Source organism: Astatotilapia calliptera, chromosome 6 (genome assembly GCF_900246225.1).
Source record: "Astatotilapia calliptera chromosome 6, fAstCal1.2, whole genome shotgun sequence".
NCBI lineage: Eukaryota > Metazoa > Chordata > Actinopteri > Cichliformes > Cichlidae > Astatotilapia > Astatotilapia calliptera.
Genome location: NC_039307.1, coordinates 17,931,619 through 17,956,044, shown reverse-complemented (window position 1 = coordinate 17,956,044; position 24,426 = coordinate 17,931,619). Strand labels below are relative to the sequence as shown.

At 39.0% G+C, this 24,426-nt stretch overlaps 1 protein-coding gene across 1 annotated transcript; it reads right to left on the bottom strand.

The window, feature by feature from the left end:
- Positions 1-7,373: 7,373 nt before the first annotated feature.
- Positions 7,374-14,484, bottom strand: erp27 (endoplasmic reticulum protein 27). The gene is made up of 7 exons (XM_026169297.1): positions 14,283-14,484; positions 11,420-11,505; positions 10,396-10,533; positions 10,195-10,311; positions 9,839-9,964; positions 8,453-8,650; positions 7,374-7,435 (listed from the first exon to the last, which is right to left on the bottom strand). The coding sequence occupies exons 1-7, from the start codon at positions 14,338-14,340 to the stop codon at positions 7,394-7,396; spliced, it is 765 nt and encodes a 254-aa protein (XP_026025082.1). The 5' UTR covers positions 14,341-14,484; the 3' UTR covers positions 7,374-7,393.
- Positions 14,485-24,426: the final 9,942 nt, after the last annotated feature.

The following is a 24,426-nucleotide window of genomic DNA, read 5'->3' as shown; positions in this document are numbered from 1 at the left end:
AAGTCAAATGTCATCATTTTTCCCTTTTTTCATATTTTTCTTTAATTTAAGAACTTCCTACAAATGTATTTTTAAATCACATCCCCTGAGATACATAATGTTTCAGGGAATGATTTCGGCATTCCAAAGATTTTTTCATTCAGTTTTCATGCTCCGAGCTACTGGAACAATCTATCAAATGATCTGAGGCCGAACTATGAAGCACTTCCTCACCCTGGCTTTTGATTACATCGTCTTATCACTAAAATTTTATTTAGTAAATGATCCGTTACGTTGTTGTTATTGGAACTTTTTTGATAAATCCAATGATTTTTCTCTGTTTCATTGTACTTTTCCATTGTCTATTTGCACATGTATGATTATCAGTATATTTAGTCATATCATAACCAGTAAAAATACAAAAAAAAAACTTACAAAGAAACTCTTTTGAGAAAACGACATAGAGCATATGCTGTTGCATATTGACTTTATCGCAAACACATTTTACTGCTAATAGTTAGCAGTGAATTACAATATCAACAAACAACTAAAAGAAAAGTCAAAGAAACAATAGTTGAATTACAAAGTGATTCATTAAGTATGTAAATAGTAATAAGCAATAAGTATTAAGTAAAAAAAAAAGGTAAATTAATTTTCAGCCTGTGGGGCTAAATTTAAAAACAAAACAAATTTAAAAAAGCACAAAGATCTCAATCAGAAAATGACCTCTTCACATTTGGTCTGAAGATATGCTCTCACGTAGAGAAATAAATTCCTGAGAAGTTATCATTTCCCTTTTTTAAGCAGGGACAATTTCTCGTTATTGTCAGTTTGCTGAAATTTTGTTTCACCTTTCAAAGGAAAATATCTCTAACTACAAGACGGTCAGTTTTTGTTCTTGTAAATACTTCCACGACACTTCAGTGGGGTTGAAATCTGGAATTTCTTTTCTTGGCTAACCATCATTTGCTTCTCTTTGAGCTTTGTGTAGTTTACACAGAATCAGTATCTAGTAAAGACGTCTATATCCATCAGACAGATGGCCTCATGGGTGATGGGTAAGCAGAGCCATTCTTACTGGAACTCTTATCCATACCAGCTTTATTCCTGTTGCATGATGCACATGCCTCATATCTTTGCAACAAACAACTTTCAAATGACCAGTTAGAGGACTGTATTCAGCATTTTTTAAAACCATTACCTCAGGCTGCGTGTGGAAGCTCGGAGAAAAGCATGACATTTCCTTTTGTTCGTGTTGTGTCTGCAGTAAGGTACCTAAAATACCCATAATATATTTCAGCAACATTTAAATATTACAGTGTAACATCTGAAAAGAGTAAGGAACTGTCGGACACGGTGCTGTTATACAACAGTGTTACCGCAAGAGCCAGTTCTAGCTGTTCCTTTAGTATATTAAACAAACAAAAAACAACAAACAATTAGCAGTAAAAATTATCCAGCTTAAATAAAAGCAAAACAAGTTTTTTGATTTTTAGCAGTTAAATTTTAGTTGTGCTTAGACACAAAATTTAAAATTACATTATAATACTGGACATGGATTTATAATGAAGCAGCTATGTTATTACATCCATCCATCCATCATTTTCTGCCACTTATGGGAGTTTGGCTTGGGGGGGGGGGGGGGGGGGCAGCAGTCTAAACAGAGGCCTTCTTTCTCCCCTGTCACCTCCTCAAACTGTCATGGGAGAACAGTGAAGCATTCCCAAGCTAGCTGTAAAGATATAGAGATATATCTCGCCTGCATTTATTGGGTTTCTCTTCCTATTTGGACATGGCTGAAAAACCTTAAGAGCAATGCTGCGGGAAGTACAGTACAGTAACCCCTGCAAATGCAAAAAAACAGATAAATGTATTTTAAATTTCAAAAATGATTCATGTCATTATTTAGGGTTAGGTTTAGGTTTTGGTTAGCTGCACACACATAGGTTATTGTGTGTGTATGCACATCTTGACTGCTGTGTCTAAAGAAAACTCGTAGTTGAAAGACTGGTATACTTTTTAAGTGTTTCATAATCAATTTGCTCACCTGTGTTTCTGCCTCACATGTGTTGCACTAAGCGTGCGCGCACAAACACTCATATATTCAGCACCCCCAGTTTCAAGCCCCTTCAAACAGTTCTGCCCAGGAGATAATCCTGCAGGCATCTTAGATGCTAAAATGCCTCAGCTTCCTTCGTTTGATGTGGAGAAGAAGTGTCTCTATTCTGAGGCGCTACTGACTGAGCACCTCACCCTATGTCTAACAGATGGCCTGAAACCTTTTGAGGGAAGCTTGTTTCTGCTACCTGTATCTGTGATCTCATTCTTTCTGGCATACAGTGCTTGTTTCCATAACTAAGGGTACAAACATAGATCAACTGCTAAGTCATCAGCTTTCCTTTCATGCTCAGCTCGCTTTCACCATAACAGATGGCAGTACTTGCATCACTGCTGACGCTGCAACTATCTGAATGTCAATCTCCAGATCCCTTGTTTCCTCCCTCATGAACAACCACCTGAGACACTTGCACTCTTTCACTTTAGGCAGCAATTTATTCCCCACCCAAAGTGGATTCTTCACCGTGTTTGGGGGAGAACTATGGCCTTAGATTGCTTCACACTTGGCTGTAAAGTGCCCCAGTGCAAAATGAGATCCTGAGACCACATCCATCTCAGTTACACCTAGAAATTCTTTTCTAGGTAGTAGTCCAGCTGCCATCATGAATGAGTTTAATTTATTGTTAGCAATAAAAACTAAATTTACACCTCCTCTCTCATGTCTACAAGGGGAGGCTGAGGCTTCCAAGGGAGGGTGAGAAGTGTGATCTCCCTGAACTTTGTACACACCTTCTTAAAAATAGGGGCCACCACCAATCCAAGGGCAAAGGGACTCTAGGTCTTAGGGCCCCTGTCACCAGAGTTTATATAAAACTTAGTGACCCCAGCCACAGGCATACCCCTTGTCTCCATACCCTGCTTCCTCTATGGAAGGTGTGCCAGTGGGATTGAGGAGATCCTCAAAGTACTTTTTCCACCACCTGACTGTATCCTCAGTTAAGGTTGACAGCAGTCTGCCCCCTCTGCATACAGAGTGGGTGGGAAGATGCTTTCCCCTTCACTGACTAAAAATTTGTAAGAGTTGTGCAGAGGATGGAGCTTTTATTTCATGGCATCACGAAACTTCAGCAACTGCCAGAGTAGGGCTCTGTTTGATCTCAAGGTGCCTGTCAGCTAAATCAGCCTCACCCAACACAGCAGTGGTGTTGGACATCTCATGGACTTCTAGCACATCCTCACTGCACATTTTGGCACACGAGGTCTGTATGGTGCTGAAGCCGGTCCTCTTTCTCGTCACCTGATCCATCAAACCACCACAAGACACTTGTGTGACGTCATGTTTCGACAAACAGAAGGTTTTTTGTGGCATTCAGGAGGAAGAACAAAAAAAAATGTATTAGGTTGAGCACTCCTGCAGGAAGCTCTAATAATACATTATAGCTATCTACATTTTTTTCTGCATGTTTAGATGCCATCTGCATCTTTCAAAATAAAGGCTATTTTTGTAAATTGGATGGATGGGACTTCACACTTACCACAAAACCTTTCATCAAGCCAGCAAAACACATTTCCTAAAAAAAACCCATCGATATTAAACTGCTGCCCCCCACCACCCCACTACACACACACACACACACACTACTACTACTACACAACCTCACACACATACCATCTATTTAATAAGCATATGAAGCTACAACTTCATACTGATAATAAAAATGAAAAACACTTGTGCTTTTTTGCTTTTTGTGTGCCGCACAAAGTAAGGGAGTAATAAAAGTTTTGTTATACAAGCAGTAAACACACATACACACAGTAATCTAAATCTGTAAAGTACATCGATGTGGTTTCAGAGCATTGCACACTATAAATATATGGAGGGAAAGTCTTTTTCTTTCTGCCCTGTGTACAGGAGCTGCATGCAAAAAGATCTTTTGTTAAAAGGGTTGGCGTAATAAGCAACTGCTTCAGCCAGTACCTTTTGATTAGCCTTGTCTCATGCTTTCTTGCTTTGTGGTAGATCTTTGTTCTGTATTCATTGAGATATTTGAATCCTAATCAATAAAATCAAAATCAAATCAAAAAATGTGCAGTAAAGAATTTTTGTTTTCTGTTAAATACATTACCACTTCTTTTCAGAAGAATAAACAAACAGCATCATGTGACATTTTATGCCTTTTTTCTGAAAAACTGGGGAACACCAGTTACACACTTGGCTAAAGACGGTTACCTACAGTATACTTATTGCTTACTTATTAGAGACTTGTCTTACTGAGAGGCCAGTTTTAGATGCAGATTTATGAGGTTTACTTTGGGCTGTAAGAGCCAAGTTACTGCTTAGTTTAGCCCAACAGGACCGTGAGAGCCAGAGAACAGAGAGGATCATGTTTGGGTTCTGCAGCAGGAGGAAGAGATTGTTGCTTCACATGTCAGATGTCATGAAAGATGGCCCTGAGGCTTATACCATCAATCCCACAAGCTCATGAGCTCACTCATGAATCTAATACCTACAATAGTGGAAACTACAGAATCAAGCAGCTGAAGCTGTGGCCTTATCTTGTCCATGATCACCAGCTACAGTAATATAGGTGGTGTCATATTCTTTTTTTTAAGAGTTTCTACATCCAGTGGATTCAACTCAGGTCAGTGATATTTATGAAGCACCAATTCAGTAATATTAGAGAGAAAACCACAATAATCATATAATCAGTTGTAAGAAAAATTTGCCAACAGTGGGAAGGAAAAACTTCCTTTGGGAATGGGAGGCAGAGCCTTCAGGCCCCTCTTCTGTGAAACCATCTCCCAGGTTGGATGTGGGAGACAGCCACCCTCTTTACTTTTAAAATTACGTTTAAAACTTTACTTTTTGATAAAGCTCATAGTTTGGGCTGGATCAGGGTATCCTGATCCTCCCTTAGTTATGCTGTAATAGGTTTAGGTTTCTGGGGTAATCCCATGACTATTTCTTTTTCAGTCAATTTATACACCACACTGTATTTAATCATTAGTAATTATTAATACCTGCCCCCCTCCCACAGTGTGTCCTTTGTCCTGTCTTCTTCCTGTCGGAGTTTGCTTCCAGCAAAAAGGGACATTTTCCTTCCCACAGTCACTTAGGCTACGTCCACACTAGCCCGGATAGATTTGAAAACGGTGTTTTCGTCTGAAAACGCTCCGCGTCCACACTAGCGTTTTCAGTCGTTTTTACAGAGCTGTGCGTCCACATTGAAAAGGCCCAAAACGCTTACGTTCCAGTACTGCGCATGCATGAAACGCAAGAAGATTCGGCCTGTCTCATTTCTGTCTGCCGTTTATTTACTTTCCGGTTCGTTGAAACGTTGCGGCAAAATGTTCAGGAAAAGCACAGAGATTTTTAAATGGACTAACAATGAGTGTGGACGTAGCCTTAGTGCTTGCTCATTGGGGGTTGAATAATTGTTGGGGTTCTCTCTGTATTATTGTAAGGCTGTTGTTATTATTTGGTGTTATTTAAATAAAATTGAATTGAACTGAATTTTCAGGAAGCTTTAAGAACATAAAAATGAATAACAATAGTCCATCCATAAAGTAATACATTAGACTGTTTCTAATTTTACAAATAAACACAGCACAAATGAAAGAAAACACTTCTACATGTTTAATGTGCACACTGAAGGACACATTCAATTAAAATTAATTCAGTTTTATCACAACAACAGTAGCCTCAACGTGCTTCATATTGTAAAGATGTTACAATAATTCGAGAAAAAAGAGCTCCTCGGAGCAAGCACTTTGGCAACATTGGAAAGGAAAAACTCCTTTTAACAGGAAGAAACCTAAAGCAGAACCAGGCTCATGGACAGGTGGCCATCTGCCACGACTGGTTGGGAGTGAGTTTTGTTGAGCAGAACATCTGCAGTTGGCATGGCTGCAGTCTGTCTGCTGCACTGAAGACATATAAGGTAAAGAGCAACAGAAACTACATGTACTTAAACTCTATGCTCTGAGGAAAACAAAGCAAATAACAGTTTTTGCTTGTTTTTAAGAGGAAATGATGGAATTATTTGTGTTTTTTTCTTCCCATACCCATACTCTCCAAATGTTCGTCAGCTTGTCCCACCTGCATCCAGAACTAAATTACCAAATTATTAAAATTAACAGCCGCCAAAGTTTCAATTTAAAAACAGCCTTGGCAGAATTTCTAAGAAAATCATCTGTAAACCACAGGAGGCCATGCGATTCTGTATTAAATCATGTGTTCTTTGTATTTTGATGTGATGACAGAAGGAACCTTGATTAAAAATGACAGTAATATAAACACAATAAATGCAAATAAAATCATACTTTAATTTCTGGTGATACAACATCTTGTTTATTTAAGAAGAGCACGAGAGGGGCAGCAATATTTAATATCAGACGTAAGGAAACGTGAACCCTACAGAGGCTTTAACTTACAATTTGCCCTTTTGATGAAAACGCTGTCATGTCTGTCCGCCCCCAGCACTTTATGTAACACTGCCTCATCTGTCAGCCGTCTCACTTGTAGCCGTAAACAAACTCAGATGGCGGGGGACACATACTGTATATTCCATCTGGTCTTGGAGAAATGTTCACCTGCCAGGCTTTCCCGATTCCGCCGGATGTATCCGCTTGGCAGCGCAGCACCACTAATTATACTGATCCCAGTCTGGGCCTTGAAATTCCCTTCTTGCTTGAGAGAATATTTTTGGGAACAGCCCAAACCTTTTTCACTCTTGATGTCTACAGCCCATCTGTTGTTCTTTTATAGAACTTTTACAGCCTCTGTAGCTAAATATGCTCCGTTTTTTTAGATCCTGATATGTCTTGTAGTGAAACTTTACGTTAATCTTGAATTAGATGCCCCGCTTTAGGGCTGTGTGTGATTTTCATGTTAGTTTATATTGTACAGATGGTGTTTTTCACTTTATTTGAACACTGTTCCCCAGAATGAATCATTCGAGAAACTACCACTTACTACAGTGCTTCCATCCACATCTTCCCAGCATGCTTTCTGTCAGTCTCTCTGAGGTTGGTGTGTTGTGGCTCTGACAATAACATTAGTGGACAAGACTAACAAACTCCGCCAGATCACTGCGACTTGCGGCCAGTGACTTGTGGTCAACTAACCAGACTGCAGACGGACTCACACTCGTGTAAACAGGCAAAACATAACAAATACTGGAAAATAAACAAGGACACATAATATACTTATGGACACTCATAAATATAAACAATTCCCTGTCTGCTCAAAGGGTATAAGTCCTATGAGAAAAGAGACATCAATCTAGTTTTTTCATTCAAATTTACTCATTTTATTTTGTAAATAAGAAGCTCATTTTCATTTTCTTCTTGAGTCCTACAGCTCTGTTTTAGGCTTTTCTTCAGCCTCTTTCATCCCCTGAAAATAAATAAATAAATAAATAAATAAAGGTGCAATAAGTGAAATACAGAAGACAGCTTATCAATTCAGCATTATTCAGAGGAAAGTTCAAAGTCTTGCAATTCATGAATAAACTACAATCATGGCAGCTACACGGATGCATTATGAGCACTTTCATTTACGCTGGCCACATCTGTTTGTTTTTTTTAAGTAATTTAATCCTGAACATTATAAATGTATTCATCTTTTAGCATTTTAGAAGACAGCGTCTGGGGGAAGCAACATATTTATAAGCTAAATGGATTCCTTTATTCAAGTAAATATGTGATTGAACCATTTATAAAAGGAAGATGAGAGTCAAAGCTTTTCCTTTTAAAGTATATCTGCAGCTGAGAGCTTAAAAAAAGCCCACCAGAAACTGAACGCAAAATAAAAAGCAAGCAAATAGCAGTGGCAGGTTTTCTTTCTGTCTTAATACATCTTTTGATGACACATTTTGGATTAGACTATAACAACTATAATCTGAAGTAGAGAAAGAAGCATTAACTCATCGATAGGTTAATCAGCAATTGTGCTCTCTAAAAGATTATTATGATTAAACCTTTAAGCAGATTATGCTTTCTTGTGTTTTGCTGTTATTTTTGCTTCTCTCTCTTTTTTCTTTTTTTTTTTAGGGCTGATTCATTTAATGAATATGATGTCAGTTGAATTCAGATTTCTAATGCCACAGTTTAGTGATGTGGAAACTCACAGCCAGCTGGAGCTCTGTGGGGTGTAACAGAGCAAACTGGTATACACAGAGGGGGGGGTTTCCTGTCTTTTGTGTGGCTCATATATGGAAGATGGCTCATGGTACATTACTAGTGTGGGCTAATGCAATTGCAATTTTTCCTGGAGGATACTGACCTCTGTTTGTTCAAGAGAATGATCATTTTGCCATAATAAATTAAAATCTTCAAACTGGATTTGTATACACCGCAACCATAGATGTGTTCGGTCAAGAGCAGTGACTAAGCTTTAGTAACAGCTGCTCACCTTCAGTTCTCCTCGTAAGAAAGACTCACAGAACTCCCGCACTCGCTCTGTAGAAATTTCTCCTTCCGGTAGAAGCCACTTCGTGTCAGAGTTACCATCGTAGATGCCAACTCGTGGGAGGTCCTTCGGCTTGAGGCCAAAGTACTCGAGTGGCTTTAAGTTGGACTTCAGCGCTCCATTAAGCAGCACGAACAAGAACTGGAACACAGGCGGTTCATTTTACATAATTAGATTAGATCAAGTTATTTGATTTTTGGCAGAATGTAATTAAAGAATTTTGTATCCCTGTCTATACTTTCGTTGGCCAGATTGAATAAGTTCTACTTGGTCCAAAGTCTTGCGTGTTAGCTTAATTGCTTATTCAAAAAGGGTCTGTAAGTGTAGATGTGAGATAGATAAAAGGATGTAGAATAAAGTGCTGTATGAAGGATGCACGTGGTTTGCAGTCTAATGATCAACTAGTATAGAAACAGGCCACACAGTTTTGTGTGTGTTCCACCACAGCGCATTTTAAATCAAACAATCAAGATGTGACTGAAGTGCAGACTCTGAGCTTTAGCTTAAGAGGTTTAACAAAAGTATTTCATTTACTGTTTAGGATTTAGTAATTGGACAAATTAACACGATTTTATATTAAAGCTGTTGGTTAGCACTGAGGCCTCACAACAAGCAGTTTCCAAGTTCCCACCTGTGTGGTGTTTGCATGTTCTCCCTGTGTTTGGTTTCCTCTCACTGTATGGGATTAGGCTAAAAGGGGATTCTGAATTGACCACATGTGTGAATGGTTGTCTGTCTATATGTTAGCCCTGCGATAGATTGGTGACCTGTCCAAGATGTAACCTGCCTCTCACCTAAAGGCAGGAAATTGATATTTAAACCTCATAAATTCATATTTATTCCTGCCATGAGCTGCAGACACCTCACTGTCTTCAGTAACTGAACAGGAATGCCTATTGGATTCAGATCAGGTGACTGACTTGGCATGAGCAATGCACACCTAAGCCGGTTCCATTAGTATCCATAATGCCATAACATTGCCATGTTTGACTTGATAACGTGTTATGCTCTTATGCTTACCCAGTTACCTTGAAATTAAAGCGAGAATTAAAGACTGTCTAAAAATGAAAGTAATTCCTAAACAGTCAATACTTTTTTTTGTTAAACCTCTTTAATTAAAGCTGAAAGTCTGCACTTCAGTCACTTATGGATTGTTTGATTTTCAATCCACTATGATGATGTACTGAAGCAAAAAAGCCAAACCTTATTGTATTCTCATGAGCCCTTTCTATTTCCACACTCCAGAGTGAAGCTGATCGATGCATATAGCACTCAGATTTATTCAAAGCTGCTCTTCTACACCTGAATTACACTAAGGAATATTCTCACTTTGCCTGTGTACTCGGGTGCCAGGGCTCCCAGTCGCTCCTTGAGCTCAACAAAATCTTTGCTCCCCCTGTTGGCAAGGAGCAGGAGATGTGTCTTCACCTCTGAATTGAACAGACCCACTGCTGTCTGAGAGGAACAGAAGAGAAAAGAGAGTGATGAGGACATAGAAAAGAGTGGGGTTCAAAATGTGAGAAATAAAATTCTAACAATCCACCTTTTTCCGGGGATTTTGTGTGATGGATCTTTGCTTTTTATTCATTCATTTTTCAATTAATTAAAAGTATTTGAAATGTTAACTTAACAGATAATATTAGATAGAAGGAGAGGACCGTGAAGAAGACATGAGTGGGACCTACCACTTGGCTGTACTCTGTGATGTATCGGATCTCGTTCACAGAAATAAAGTTTACAAGACCGTCAGCTTTTAAGTCCTTGGCCTCAGAAAGATCAATGTTCTCCTGGTGGTTATCTGCCTGCAAGCATCACACACAGCATCACCATCGCATTCATGAAAACAGACATCGTACATCGTTTATTACTGAAAATATGTGCAGTACTTTTCTGAAGAGAGTGATGGCATCCGAGGAGAGGTTGTACTCAGCCCACACCTCCTTCACGGAGCAAATGGCTGCGGGGACAGAGCTGACTTGCTTCACAGCCTCCACCAGTTCTTTATAGCCATAACTCTCCTCTCCCTGGAACAAAGAGGGAGACCGTTTCAACCTCCTCTCATAACTTACCATGTAAATTCTTTTTTTTCCCTTCTTTTTCTCCCCCTCACTATTTGTTTGTTACTGTTTGTCCTATCTTATGTAAAATTTGAGCGAGAACACCAGTGTCTCCAGGGGGACACTAGAAACCCTCAACAATTTGGAAGGTGCAGCTGCCAGGGAGAAAAGACAGATGAGGCTGACTCAAAGGAAGGTGAATCATGTCTATTTCTGAGAGTCTGTTGCATGAGCTCTGGCAGTCCGTTTTCTCATTTCGCAGCCTGTAATATGTGTTCATTCTCAGTGAGTCACAGCACCAATATTTTTGTCTCTTATTGCCTTCAGCATCATGGTCCGGCTATGAACTATCCTTGTGTGCTCTCTGTCTTTCTCCTCCACTATCCTCTCTTGAACCTTCCCCTCGTCTCTGCACTTGTTTATGAGAGGAGCAATGGAGCCAATCCCACAGATCTTCAGATGCCTATGTATTTCCTGTCAAGTCTGCCATCTTCCCCCGCACACAAAGTCTGGCCAAAGAGCTCGCCACCGTGGGACAGCCAGCCACCCTGTGTCCTTACAGCACCAGCACTGCCAAAGGTGTGGCCACGGGAAGCAGATCCTTTTTCAAAACGTATTCGTGACAGCAGCATCACCGAGGCCGGGGTGCAAACAAAGGCTGTATTTCTGGAGACCTCACGGTCTCACTCTCAGCTAATTTGTCTCATCGTGTCTGGGTTTCCACATGCATGTTAACATAATAAACTAAGCCGCAAAACAGCTACTGTGGGCTTTGCTTTAAAAAAAATCCCCAAACTTATCTGAGCCTATGATTGAGACCTTTTTTTATTCACATGCAATTTTCTTGTCTGACCTCCAGGAATCCGATGACCACCACTTCAGCAGAGTCGATGAAGGCTTCAACATCTTTGGTGTTATTCAGTCCAGGAAGGGCGCTGTCTGAGGCAGGAAGACAGGAGACACACTAAACACTCAACTGTGCAGAGAGATTTTACTTCCTTTTTTCAGTGTCTCAATAAGACCAGGAAACAAAGTCTGCACTCGCTTAGTGACACACACACATATGCAGTATATAGGACAGGGGTCTCCAATTCCAGGCCTCAAGGGCCGGTGTCCTGCAGGTTGTAGATGTGTCCTTGGTCCAACACAGCTGATTCAAATAGCTAAATGACCTCCTCAACATGTCCTGAAGTTCTCCAGAGGCCTGGTAACGAACTAAAAATGTGACTCAGGTGTGTTGACCCACGGTTAGATCTAAAACCTGCAGGACACCGGCCCTCGAGGCCTGGAGTTGGAGACCCCCGATATAGGATGTCAGTGCTTATACTATAAAGAAAAATGTCCTTACAGGCTTGTGTCATCTCTAGTAGGACTGTCGAAGGCCATAGTGGTTGACCTTTAACCTGCTGACTGCACTACCACGACTGCTAGTCTTGAAGGCATGCTGCTAGCACTGCTAATACATAATAATATAAATGGCTGATATCAAAATGTATAGAATGAAAGTCCTGGACTTTCCTTCTTATTGGTAGTCCACCAATATTCCAAATTGGAAACAATAAATCTGCGTCTGCATGAGAATTATAAGAAAAAAACGAGGCACCAAAAAGGAGTCTTGTCGATGGAAACTGATTTTGCTTTGTGCTAGATTTTAGGAGGCATAAAGAATTTTAGTAATTGAGTCTCAGAGAAAAAAACCCAAAACATAATAAATTGAGTCTTCATCATAATGCTTTTACTTCTACTAAAGACTTTGTAAAGTATTTTTGTATTTGAAGTTTAACCTATTCAATAAATCTTTGTGGATTTATTAACTGCTATAGAATGTGACCTATTTGTTTACAATGAAATGCAATTTTATGTGTTACTAAAATGCAAAGAAACAACACTTTGTACAGTTTGATCTGATCTTTTCAGTGATGGGCTATTTTTAGGGTTTGTTTAACCCAGAAGATGGCATCTGACACAAAAGAATTAGAGAAGTGGCATAGCATATTTTTTAACCCTTTAAACCCCAAATCATCAAATAATTCAAGAAAAGTCAAGTTTTTTTTTTAAATGTAGAGGTTATTGAATCTTCTGATGAAATAAAATAAATGAAATAGTACTTTGTATATAAGAGTTTTACTTTTTCTCATATTTGCGACTAGGGATGGGTATCGTTTAGGTTTTATCCGATACCGGTGCCAAATCGGTACTTTTGAAACGGTGCCGGTGCTTAAACGGTGCTCAAACCGGTGCTTAAAGAATGGAGAACACAAACTTTGTCCAAAAACCTCTCATGTTCAGCTGTTTTTGGTTTTTTTTTGTAAAAAGATAACAATGTTAGCCTTTTCTGCAGCTATGTGGCATATATGGTATCACTCTTGGCTGGAAGCAGTGCTTAAACAATGGAAAAAACACAAACTTTGTCCAAAAACCTCTCATGTTTAACTGTTTCCCACTTTTTCTTTGGTCATTTTAGCCTTTTTGGCCAGGGTGAAGGGAGTATCTGCCATCAAACAAGAAGACAGCTGCATGTAGCTATGATGATGTTTGCTAGTTCACCTTACATGCATTAATGTAATAACGTGGTTAGCCTACTCAACGTAAATTACACACGAACAACATTAAGCTACTCACGCAGAGAAGAACTGCTGCTGCTGCTGCATCATCATCCTCATCATTTCTGCTACACTGGCAGAGCTAGGGGCCAGGACTCTATTCTTCGGGTTTTTGGGGGATGTTGCTCCGGTCCGATAACTGGCACCACACCTGACATGCACGGTGTGAGGTCTCGCGCATTTCTCGGCTTTTAAAAAAAACGCTATGCGCCAGCCGTTTAATCGGATTCTTGGTGTTACCTCCTTTGACAGTATCACAGTATCAGCTTAAAGCACTTGTTGCAGGCTGCTGAGTTTGCATATTTTGCTGTGAAGTACAGCCAGACTTTTGACCGCTTCGCCTTGGGCATTTTTAATCTGTAGCTCTGCTTTAACAGAACGTACGTACCTGGCCCCGCCTACTATCCTCGGAAACGTAAAATGATTGGCTAGAAGTGTATCACAGCTCAGGAAAAAAAAGCACCGAAATAAAGCACCGAAATGTGCGCTGCTTTTCGGTCTGGTTACTACCGTTTATGTCAGAACCGGTGCCATCATGGCACCGGACACCGGTACCCATCCCTATTTGCGACATCTGAGTTTTTTTTCAATGTAATGCTTAAAAATGTATCGTGCCAGTTTTACTTTTTTTTCCAGGGGAAATCACAGTGATGATGCTAAAGTCTCAAAAAACTAACCCAAACTGTTAAAATATGATACACTTACAAGGATACAAGGATAAATACATGAGTATCTGTAATTGTTATGATTCTTTCTTAACATTTTGTGAAAAAGTGTCCCAGTTTTAACTACTTTCACCCTGTAGACGCCTTTCTCTCTCACAAGCGAGATCCCCATCACTGGGAAGTCAGGAAATCACCAAAATGAGCTGGAAAGTTTTTTAGGAAATGGGAATTTATTTATTTTTTTCTTTAAATGGGTAAACCATCCATAAAACATACAGGTCTTCTAGTCTGGAGCACAGTTGTGAAAGAGTAGCTCAAACGTGTACAGGACATCAGTAAATCTGCAACACTGTTATGAACTTAGAGGAAGACATTCCCATTGCAATATTTGACATTTAGAGCAGTGACGAGAACTAAAGAGAGTCAAGAGAATTCTTAAAGAGTTTACCTTTTTCTGCAGCGATTACAGAAGACACTAGGAGGCAGAGAAACAGGGTGCCCGGCATGTTTTTGGGTGATTCAACTCACACGGGTGAGGTGGGTGATCAAGGAGCGAACCAAGGAAAGTGTAGGAGAACCTGTAGCTGTTTGACTCTTTAAAAAGAGCTTTGTCACCTCTGCTCTGTCTCTGATGGTCGCCACATGGCAGCCCAGTGTGGCCACTGTGACTTCTCTGGGTTGTGATTGGAAGTTTTATGGGAATCAGCCAGGTGCTCCTGATAAGTTTGGCGGGTGGCTTTTGAGTTACGTGTCATTCAGTGAAAGGTGTGTGTGTGTGTGTGTGTGTGTGTGTGTGTGTGTGTGTGTGTGTGTGTGTGTGTGTGAGAGAGAGAGAGAGAGACGTTTGTGCTACATCACCCACATCACCCTTTCTTGTGTCTTGACCTGTGTTTAGCAGCAGCCTTTAACCACTCCACCCTTCACATGTAAGTATCATCTACACCTGCTGTGTGTATGAAAATATAACAGTTTGGTTAGTGCTTATAATTTAACCGGGGAGGCTGCAAATAGTGTGTATGTAGGCCTGTGTGAGCAGGAGAGGTTCAGAGAACCGGCGGCAGTTTGGATGAATCGCCACAGGAGGGACACAACTCCTACTTGTTAATGGATCATGAAGACGGCAGTTTTGGCCTCATACTGTAGCTTTGGGGGTATTTGAAAAACACTGAAATCAGGCATTTTGTTAACCAGTAATATAAAGAAGAACAAATTTTCTTTTCTAATTTTAACTCTTTTTTTTAAGTTACTTTAAAAACACACTTTAGAGACAGCAAGGATTTGTCATAATCTCTAAAACTCACAGAGCATTAGAAAGTTAAGGAAATCCTACAAGGGTACTTCTGCTGCATGAAGAAACCAGTCACCACTAATCCATGAGAAGCAAAGTAGGTGCACTAAATAAGGAAGTGCTTTGATGATTGTCATTAAAATTCAAAATTTGAAAACTCAAATTCAAATTCAAAATACATAAAAACACATGAAGCGTTTTGTCACCTTAAAAAAACAAAAAGGCCCACATTGCCAGAGCAGCTCAACCAACCTCAGAAATGCTGCTTCACATTTGATGTTAAACCAAAATCAAAATACTTCTGATGGACAGATTTATTCATAACAGCACCAAAGCTATTATCTAACAAAACAAAGAAAGCACGATTTATATGACGCTTGACATTTCAACAAGTGGCTTTGTTCCTCTAAAGAGAAATCTGCCAAAAATTGCATGAATGCTACAGTTTGGTTGACCGCGAGGGGGGAAAAAACTCAAAACCCCAAAATACAATGAACTCTTGAGGAACAGAGTTTGGCGGGTTTAGGCTGAACCCTATAAACTTCCTCTTTTTGCTTCAATATTACGTGAACACATTTAAGTCTAAAAATATTAAATCTAAAAGGTTTCTTCTAACTGGGAACCCAACACATTCCTGCTGAAACTTTGAGTTCTCCTAAAAGCGTTTTCTAAAAGTTCAAATTTAGTCAGACAGTTGCTGTTTAAGGCGCCAAAAATTAATCTTAAAAAAGCAACAAAGAATCAAACATGTAAGCTGAAAGCTAAATGCCCAAAAAGTCAGATCAGACAATCAGAAAATATTAACAAAGTAGCATAAAGCTTTGTTAGGCCCCATCCCCACAGGTCTAATGTAATTCTCTTTGGAGTATTTTAGTGAGATGTTTCACAAGACACATGACATTTTGATCTGCTGCTGCATCAGAGGTAAAGTTAGAGGCTCGCAGGTCCTGTAGGCATGAACTGTGTGACGTCTGTAAAATATTTAATCTGACAATGTTGAGATGTTTCAGTCTGAACCAGAGTGGTGGACATGCTTCCACCAGTAATCGTAAAAAGTCTTGAATAATATGGAAACTTATTAGACTCAGATGTGGATAAATTTCTGAAATTGTCTGAAACTAAGGTGCGCTGTGGAAAGTCTCTGCCTGTTTTCGAGCTGGTGTATGTGATGTGTGTTTACACAGGAGCTCGAGATCAGCAGGGAAAGACTAATACTGCAAATCAGGGCAGCAGTTACCGGTAAAGACCGATGACTTCAGAGAATAGCGCGAATCCATACGTCACGAGCGACATGACACTCGCAGCATGAGCAGGCGACTGTAAGAAGAAGTAAGAATAAAGCCTCTTACAAATACTTATTCTGTCACTTCAGAGCTAAAGGCAACACCTCAGATTACAGCCCACAAATCACTGTGCGATTATTTAGTGTGCCAACAGTGTGACGAAAGGTGTCCTGACAGCACAAGGGGAAACTGTGGTTACCTCTTTAAATATAATGGGGTACAATGCTCATCTTTTGCACATCCTTATTTTCTGTTTATTTTTTACAGTTACATAAAGTTAGTTGCTTTGTATGACGTGCATGTGCAGGTACCCTGTTTGTAACCTCAATTTTAACTTGCAGTAAGAATTGTGAGACTCAGAATTGAACCTCTTGTTTTTTGTACTTCCTCGCTTTCTGTTATTAGCAGGTTCTCTGTATCCTGCATGCAAAAAGACTAACGCTCCAACTTGTGTGCTATAGCCTAAAGTGTAAGAGTCATATTGTTGTGCAGCTCTGGGAGATTTAATGTAAGAACTGATATAAAAACCTTCTGAAATCAGTTCACTTGCCACGATCTATTGTGCTTTAATCACATCTTTATATCTGCATGAATTCAGAAACGTATTTCATCGTTATCCTCAAAGACTTCATGTTTCCAGCAGGATTTTCACGATGTTCTTTAAGTCATTGCGACAAAGACCCATATGCTTGTCAGTAAAGTCAGTGTTTACAGCATTCCTGACACAAAAGCATGCCAGAGAATATGAAAAGGAAAGAAGGATGGTAAAAAGAAAAAAAAAAACAACTAAAGAAAGTCAGAAAAAGAACAGACCGGAATAAAGAGAACATTTTTTATTCCTTTTGGACTGGTGTAAAATGTTCAACAGACTCTAAGAGGATGCAGTTTAGGTTAAAATTACAGACCCCGGCGCTCATATAGCCGGTGCTGCAAATAAACAAAGCAGAAGTAATGATTACATTATAAACAGAGGCAGAAATTAAAACTTGAGACTTCCTTCACAGACACTGTGTGTTTTCCTATTTCGAGATGACTTTGTCAGTAAAAACATGATGAAAAATGCTCGGAGATCTGCAAATGCATGACTATAACCGCTACACCAGATAATTTTTGAATTTCCATCACTGAATATACGACAACCTCTCTTGTACAGTTATTAAATCAAAGAAGTTAATCGCATTTTAGACTATAAGGATCAGGATACTCCTGTAGCGATTAAAGGCTATCATGGCACTTGGCAAGAGCCCTGTGTCCTCAATCTGTCATCACTTCTTTATAGACGTGTAATGGAATAACAGGTCACATGATCACCAGAGGACAGAAGTAGACATACTGAATATTGTAGTTTTCACAGCATCATTTGTTACATGTGTGACTATCACACTGGCTTTTAGGGTTTGGATCAAATCTGATGCATAAAGTGAAGAAAACCAGAGTTCATAAAGATTTTACATGATGTTCTCATGGTACAAAATGAATCTAAAGTACATTTAGCTCATAATTTACATGTATACACTCCATGAAGATTTTATAATAGTGTGATTTTGTTTCTTTGTACATATTCTTAATACAGAGCTGAAACGCTCAAGTTACTTTTATTTAAATAGCACGTTTAAAGGTTGACTCCAAGTAAACCTAAAAACTAAATTTAAAAAAAGCAAAAATAATCATGAAAATATGCAAAATACATGAAACACCATAAAAAGGCCCTTTTTTATGGTGTTTATAAACCTAGAATTTTAAAATGAGTCAAAATTAAATACACTTTATTTCTTTCACTCAGTAATTTGCTTTGTAAAGTTTCCTTGTATGAGTTTACTTGCAGACAGAGATGAAATTTTAGTGGCGTGGCGGTGATATAATGCACACACACCTGAGGCAGATGGCTTTCAGGTATTTAGACTGTGGTTAGATAAAAGCCGCCACTTTATCTCAATCATCAGTTACACAACTTGTAAACCTGTTAGGCTTTGTTATATCCTCGGTGTATGCGAACTGACTAATCCCCAGACCCTGCTGTTGAGCTTCTTCTTGCATCTGCTGGTGGCTCACTTATGCAATTTGCACATGTTTGTCATGAGGAAGAAGAAACATCAAGCGGAGAAAAGAAGAAGCACTTAAAATTATAAAAAAGAGGAGCTGAAATTATGACTTAAAAGCCCGGAGTCCCTTTTTGCATTTTTCTCCTACACATAATTATGAGAATAAAGAATGAATGAGGTTGCATGAAAAAGCTGTAAAAGGGGCAAATTTCATAAATAAATCACAATATGCAACATACAGTTCCCTGAAAATGTCTGCATGAAAAATAACCACTTATTATTGGAGGTCTTGAAAAATTCTTATAAGCTTTTTCCCCTTTTTTGATGTTGATGAAGGCCAGAAATTACCTGTAACAGCAAGATGAAGACAAAACCGACCTCGCAAACATCAAAAAGAATGTGATTAAAAAGAACTATATTAACTGTATGTATGAAACAGTAGTATACTGGCAACATTGTTATTATTTAAAATGATGCAGAGCTAAATTATTTGAATTATTATTCCAACTGCTGCTGATATCTTTCTTAGTGTCATGTTTGGTCTGGTCATTGTTGCTGTGTGAGCGCTGACAGAGTCTTTGTTGTGTAGATTTCTTGGGTGGGTTGTGAACAACTTACAGACTGTCTGATCTGCTCAGCTGATCCTTGATCACCACTCACTCCCTCAGTACTTATACTGCTCACTTCCACCTGCTCTCTGCCAGACTGTTGCCTTTCCATCGTTCCTGTAGAGTAAATCAGAACCCGAAAGTGAAGCTGAACCTGTTTGCCTGACTCATAATCTCATTACTAATTTAAAATTCCTCCCATCAAATATAGATCAATATAGAACATGGCTACCAAGGAAGAGCAACATCTTGACATTTACATGCAGGCTGCCAATTTGATCCCAAACTCCTTTTGTTCTTTCTCTGCTTCCTGTCCTGTTCTGTTCTTACTCATATTAATCGTATGTGTTGTATTAGGTGCAAATCCTTTCAAATGTGCTCTTCAAATTTGAAACTTTAATCAAATTGAGGGTTGAGAAAAATGTGTGTTGGCATGTGTCCAGAATATTAATACATAAAAACCTTAATTTAAGTGAAAAAGTCCCAGTTTTTACATGAATGTGTTGCTTGTAAAAAGCTTTGGCCACAAACCTCTGACCCACATGGACGAGCTCCAATCTCGTTACAGCCACGAAAGCTGCCAGCTCGTCTGGTCACAGAGTGAAGAGTCACGCCTTCATGCCAGACCAAAGAACAAAGTGACAAACGGGGAACTGCTGATTAGTACATAGCATGAATCACCTGAGAGGTTCCAGGTTTTTCACTGCACTTGTTCTTACCTTCTGCATTCCAGCCCTGCAGATCAAATTTGGGAAGAAACAAAGTGTTTAACCTTCCTGCCTTCTTGGGACCTTTTTGTGCCACTGCTATGTGTTAAATGGCTGCCATTTCCACTGTGTTCAGTGGAATATAACCAAACTTGCCACAGGATAGTTTTTACCTGTCAATGTTAATATTCCAGTGTGAATTCCTTAAATCAGCCTAAAATGGCTGAGCAGCAGAAATCCCCACACCCATCACCCTGGGGACCATTTTCTGCCCATTGACTTCCATTATAAACGCTATTTTTCAACCCCAAATTATCATCATATGATTTTATTTTTTCTTCTTTTCTTGGATGTCAATGAAGACTCAGGGCCTTGAAGTTTTAATTTTTAAATTGCAAAAAAAATGCAAAAAAAATAATGGCAGGTCAAAATGTATGTTGGTGCCAATCTTTGGTCCATCTAAAGGCCTACTTATAATGACAATCACATATTACTTCAACTGGTTTTTTGTGGAAATATTTAGTTTCGTTTTTTGGTTTTTGGGGCTTATAACACAGGGCGCTCATGTAATAACACTGGGATTTGAAGGGTTAAAACAACAAAAATATAATTAAAACTTTACATGAATATTTCAGGGAGAAGTAGTTTTACAAGGTTGGCTAATTTAAAGTGGAATAAAATATGGATATATGGTCTTTTTATGGCGTGGCTGAGAATGGTCCCTAGGGTGATGGGTGTGAGTTTTTTAAAGGATGGCAGGAGGGTTAAGATAACTGCCTCCACAATAGTCCCTGCTTTTCATGTGGTTCATCCACCCACCCATCCATTTTCTTCTGCTTACCCAACTCAGGTTCGTGGGGGAGCTGGAGCCCATCTCAGCTATCATAGCGCATCCGGGAGGCAACTGGAGAGAAACAACATGGAAACAGGAGAACATGCAAACAGCATGTCTAAGGGGTCACCACAGTGGATGGATCTGCACATGTGATTTGGCACAGATTTTTATGCTGGATGCCCTTCCTGTACTCCCGGCACTGGGAGACTGTGTCATTTCAATAACTTAACAGTATACATATAGAGTTGGGGGAGTGGGGGTGATTCTTGGATGTACAGGTTGCAGTTTGTGACAGATTTGCTTCTTAATACACTTGCAAACTATTGCTTCCAACAGTTGCCTGTAGCACTCAAAAACTAGAAATTTGGGGACATTTCTGGATACAATGCTCCTCCTTTCAGTTTTGTGGAAGAAGTAGGCAGCAGTTTGACTGACAGGGTTGTGGCTCAGGTATATGATCTTGCAGCAGTGAGAATCGTTCATATTTTTGTTGCATATATCAAATAAATTGATGCAGCAGACACTTTCAGGTTTGCCCATTAGTGCCAAATGCATCATATTGCATATGGTGGTCTTTGTCCATGCTTCAGGGCATTTAGAGGCTAAATTTTGTTGCATTGTCAGGTTCACTGCACACTAGCAGTTTGCAGTTTACATCTGTAGATTCAGCAATAATATATTCTTAATGAGAACACAAAACAAGGTGTACTCTGTACACTGCACAGACTGTCTGTGAGTGCAATCCTGTAAAAAAGACAGTAGAGGATATTTTTGCTCCACGTAACTATAAATACACTCTGAGCTTAGCTGAGCTTAACAAATGCAAAACCAAAAAATGTTGTAAGACGTAATTCAGAAACTTGCTTTTATTTCATTAACAACACCTGAAACAGTCGCCTGATGCTGATGCTGATGATGCAGCTGCGCCTGCGTCGAGCCCCCTCTGAGCTGCAACTGGCAGCTATAAAAAGCAACTTAAGGTGCACTCAGCTGCACTTGAAAAAGCAGTTTAAGGCGAACTGGAAGCCACACTGACAAAGCTTAAGACAATTAACACCATTAAGACTTAATTATCTTACATGGCTGTCTTTAAACAGCTCACATTTACCTTTTACGAGTAACACAGTTTTGTTTGTTAGTGCTTTCTTTTTCTAATTCTCTTTGAATGCTTGAATGTTAAAAAATACTTGACTGTCAAAAAGACCTTGAATATTTTGCCCAGTGGCACTTTAAAGAAGTTCTAGCTCACAAAGTTTGCAGACTTTCCCCTAATGTTCATGTAAATTCATGGATTTTTTTTAAACGCATCAAGGCTTTGAAAATTATTCGAATTTTAGAAATGTATCATTTATTGCTGCAGGTAAAGTTAGTAGTTTTTTTTACCTGCTGAGGTTTTGTCCATTTTATTTTTACTACTTTCATTCATTCATATTCACAGTGACTAACCCATACTCCGCTTCTGATGAGATCAGTTTTGTTGCAGACTAAAGCTCTGGTGGTCAAATAGCCGTGTCTCTGCTGCAGGCCCTCTTTTTAATGAACTGGCCAAAGGCTTTGGACTGATGTTTGTTATGTTTATGCCTCATTACACGAGGCAGTGTCCCTTTTGTCTGCTCACAGTTCAGAGGCTCGAACAGTTAATTGATGCAGTGACACAAAAGCACATTAGTATCCGGAGGCCTCACACATACTGTCACTGGCACCAACAAAAAGCACCAGACACACGCAAGCAGCAAAATGTTGCACTGCAAAGTCGCACTGAGAAGCTTAAATGCTGCTCAGAATACAGTGTAATTAAGTAACAAGTAGACACGCTTAAGTCATTTTAAAAACTATTTCTGTCTTCCATGAGCACAGACAAAACCCTGACACAACATCCTATTAACAGAATTTCTAATGTGTGAAATATACCAGTCACTTAGGAATACCCGTTTAACTGCCCATTAACACAAATATCTAATCAGCCAATCACATGGCAGGATTTCCTTGCATTCAGGCATATAGATATAGTCAAGTTGCTGCTAAAGTTCAAACCGAGCATCAGAATAGAGAAAAAAGGTTAAAGTTAAAATTACAAGTAAAGGAGGTGGGGAGAGAGTGTGTGTAACCATAACTGTATTTAAACAACAACAACAAATTAACCATTTTACTGTTGTTGTTCGTGTGTTATTAATAAAAGTTTCACTAACCAATTTGTCATGCAGTATGTCATGGTAATGGATGTACGGTGAAAAGAAAGAAAGAAAGAAAGAAAGAAAGAAAGAAAGAAAGAAAGAAAGAAAGAAAGAAAGAAAGAAAGAAAGAAAGAAAGAGGAACTGAGGCAGGCTCTCTTAAATACCTGACGCAGCCTACCTGTGCAGTGCTCAGTGTGCTCTTGTTTTACAGGTGAAGCATTCTCATATAAATAATAGATTTCATTTACATATCTTTGTTAATTTGTGCCACAATGTGTATGAAGTTACCTGAGAAATAGCAGGTGTCAGACTGCAGCTCTCAGACTGTACAATCAAAACTGCTCCCAACAAACACAGATGTTTACATCAGTGCTGTAACAACTTCTACTGTTATAACTGCACATTACTTTTCTCAGTTTATATATATACTAACTTATTGGAAGTTACATGTCTACTTTTTAATGCACAGGTACAATACACAGTCTGCACTTTTCTAATTATTCTAAATATTCTTAACTATTTAAACATCTTTCAGTATCCTGCTCTGTTTGCACACTATCTGTACGCTAATTTTAACAACTGTACTGTACTCTGCTCTGGTAACTATTGTCCATGATGTAAATATGTAAAAATTGTGTTTTCTGTTCTGTGTCCTGTTCTTTTTTGTATGTGTGTGGGGGGTTTTTTGCTGCTGATACAACCAAATTTCCCCTTGTGGGACAATTAAAGGATTATTCAATTCTCTATTCTAAAAGCTATTTGTGGTATTTGTTAACCTAAACTGTTGCACCACACTCTATTTCCTCTTGTTTGACCAATAAAAGGATACCATCCCATTCTGGATGAAAGACCCAATAACGCATAAGTGTTAATTCCACCCATCCATCCTTTCCCTTCTGCTTATCCAGTTCAGATTTGTGTGTTAATATTTATAAATAAAATTAATATTAATCTGTAAAAAATTAAAAAAGCAAACTAATTTGTTTGCACACGTGCGTTTTAGTTTTTATCTGCCGTTAGTAAGCACGGCCTAATTGATGCTGATCGGCTAACCTAACACGACCTTTGCTGCAGTGTTCATTTATCAAACCTTTCTCTGCACTGGTGAAGAAAAAACAAAAGACTGCTTCTGTGAATAAGTAGGTCTGGTTGCCATGGAAACAGTATATTCAGTTACGCTCCTCGTCTTCAATTTTTTGCTCACAATTTATCCCTGCAGCCGGTTTTGTTTTATTTTATTATTATTTTTTTATTTTTAAAACAATTTGAGTTAATAACTGTGGATTTTACCGTTTTATACCCTGCAAATGAATCAGACCAGAGTCTGTGGTTATTGTACTGCTGTGTGCAAAATCCTAAATTAAACCTTCGGTGTTAATATGAGCTAAGACACAAAGACACGTAGTTAGTGGAAAATATTCTCATTTATTGAGTTCATTAAAAATATTTCCATTTACTGAGAAAATATAGGATTTATCTAATTCACTCAGGCGGGTTGTGAATTATAGACTTTCTCATTATAATAATGAAAAAAAAGCACAAACACACAAACACAAGGGAAATTTGCTAATACACAAAATAGACTGTGCAATGTTAATCAGCAGCTTTGGCGAGCAGAGGTGGTAGATGAGTTAAGAAGAACAGTCCAAAGATA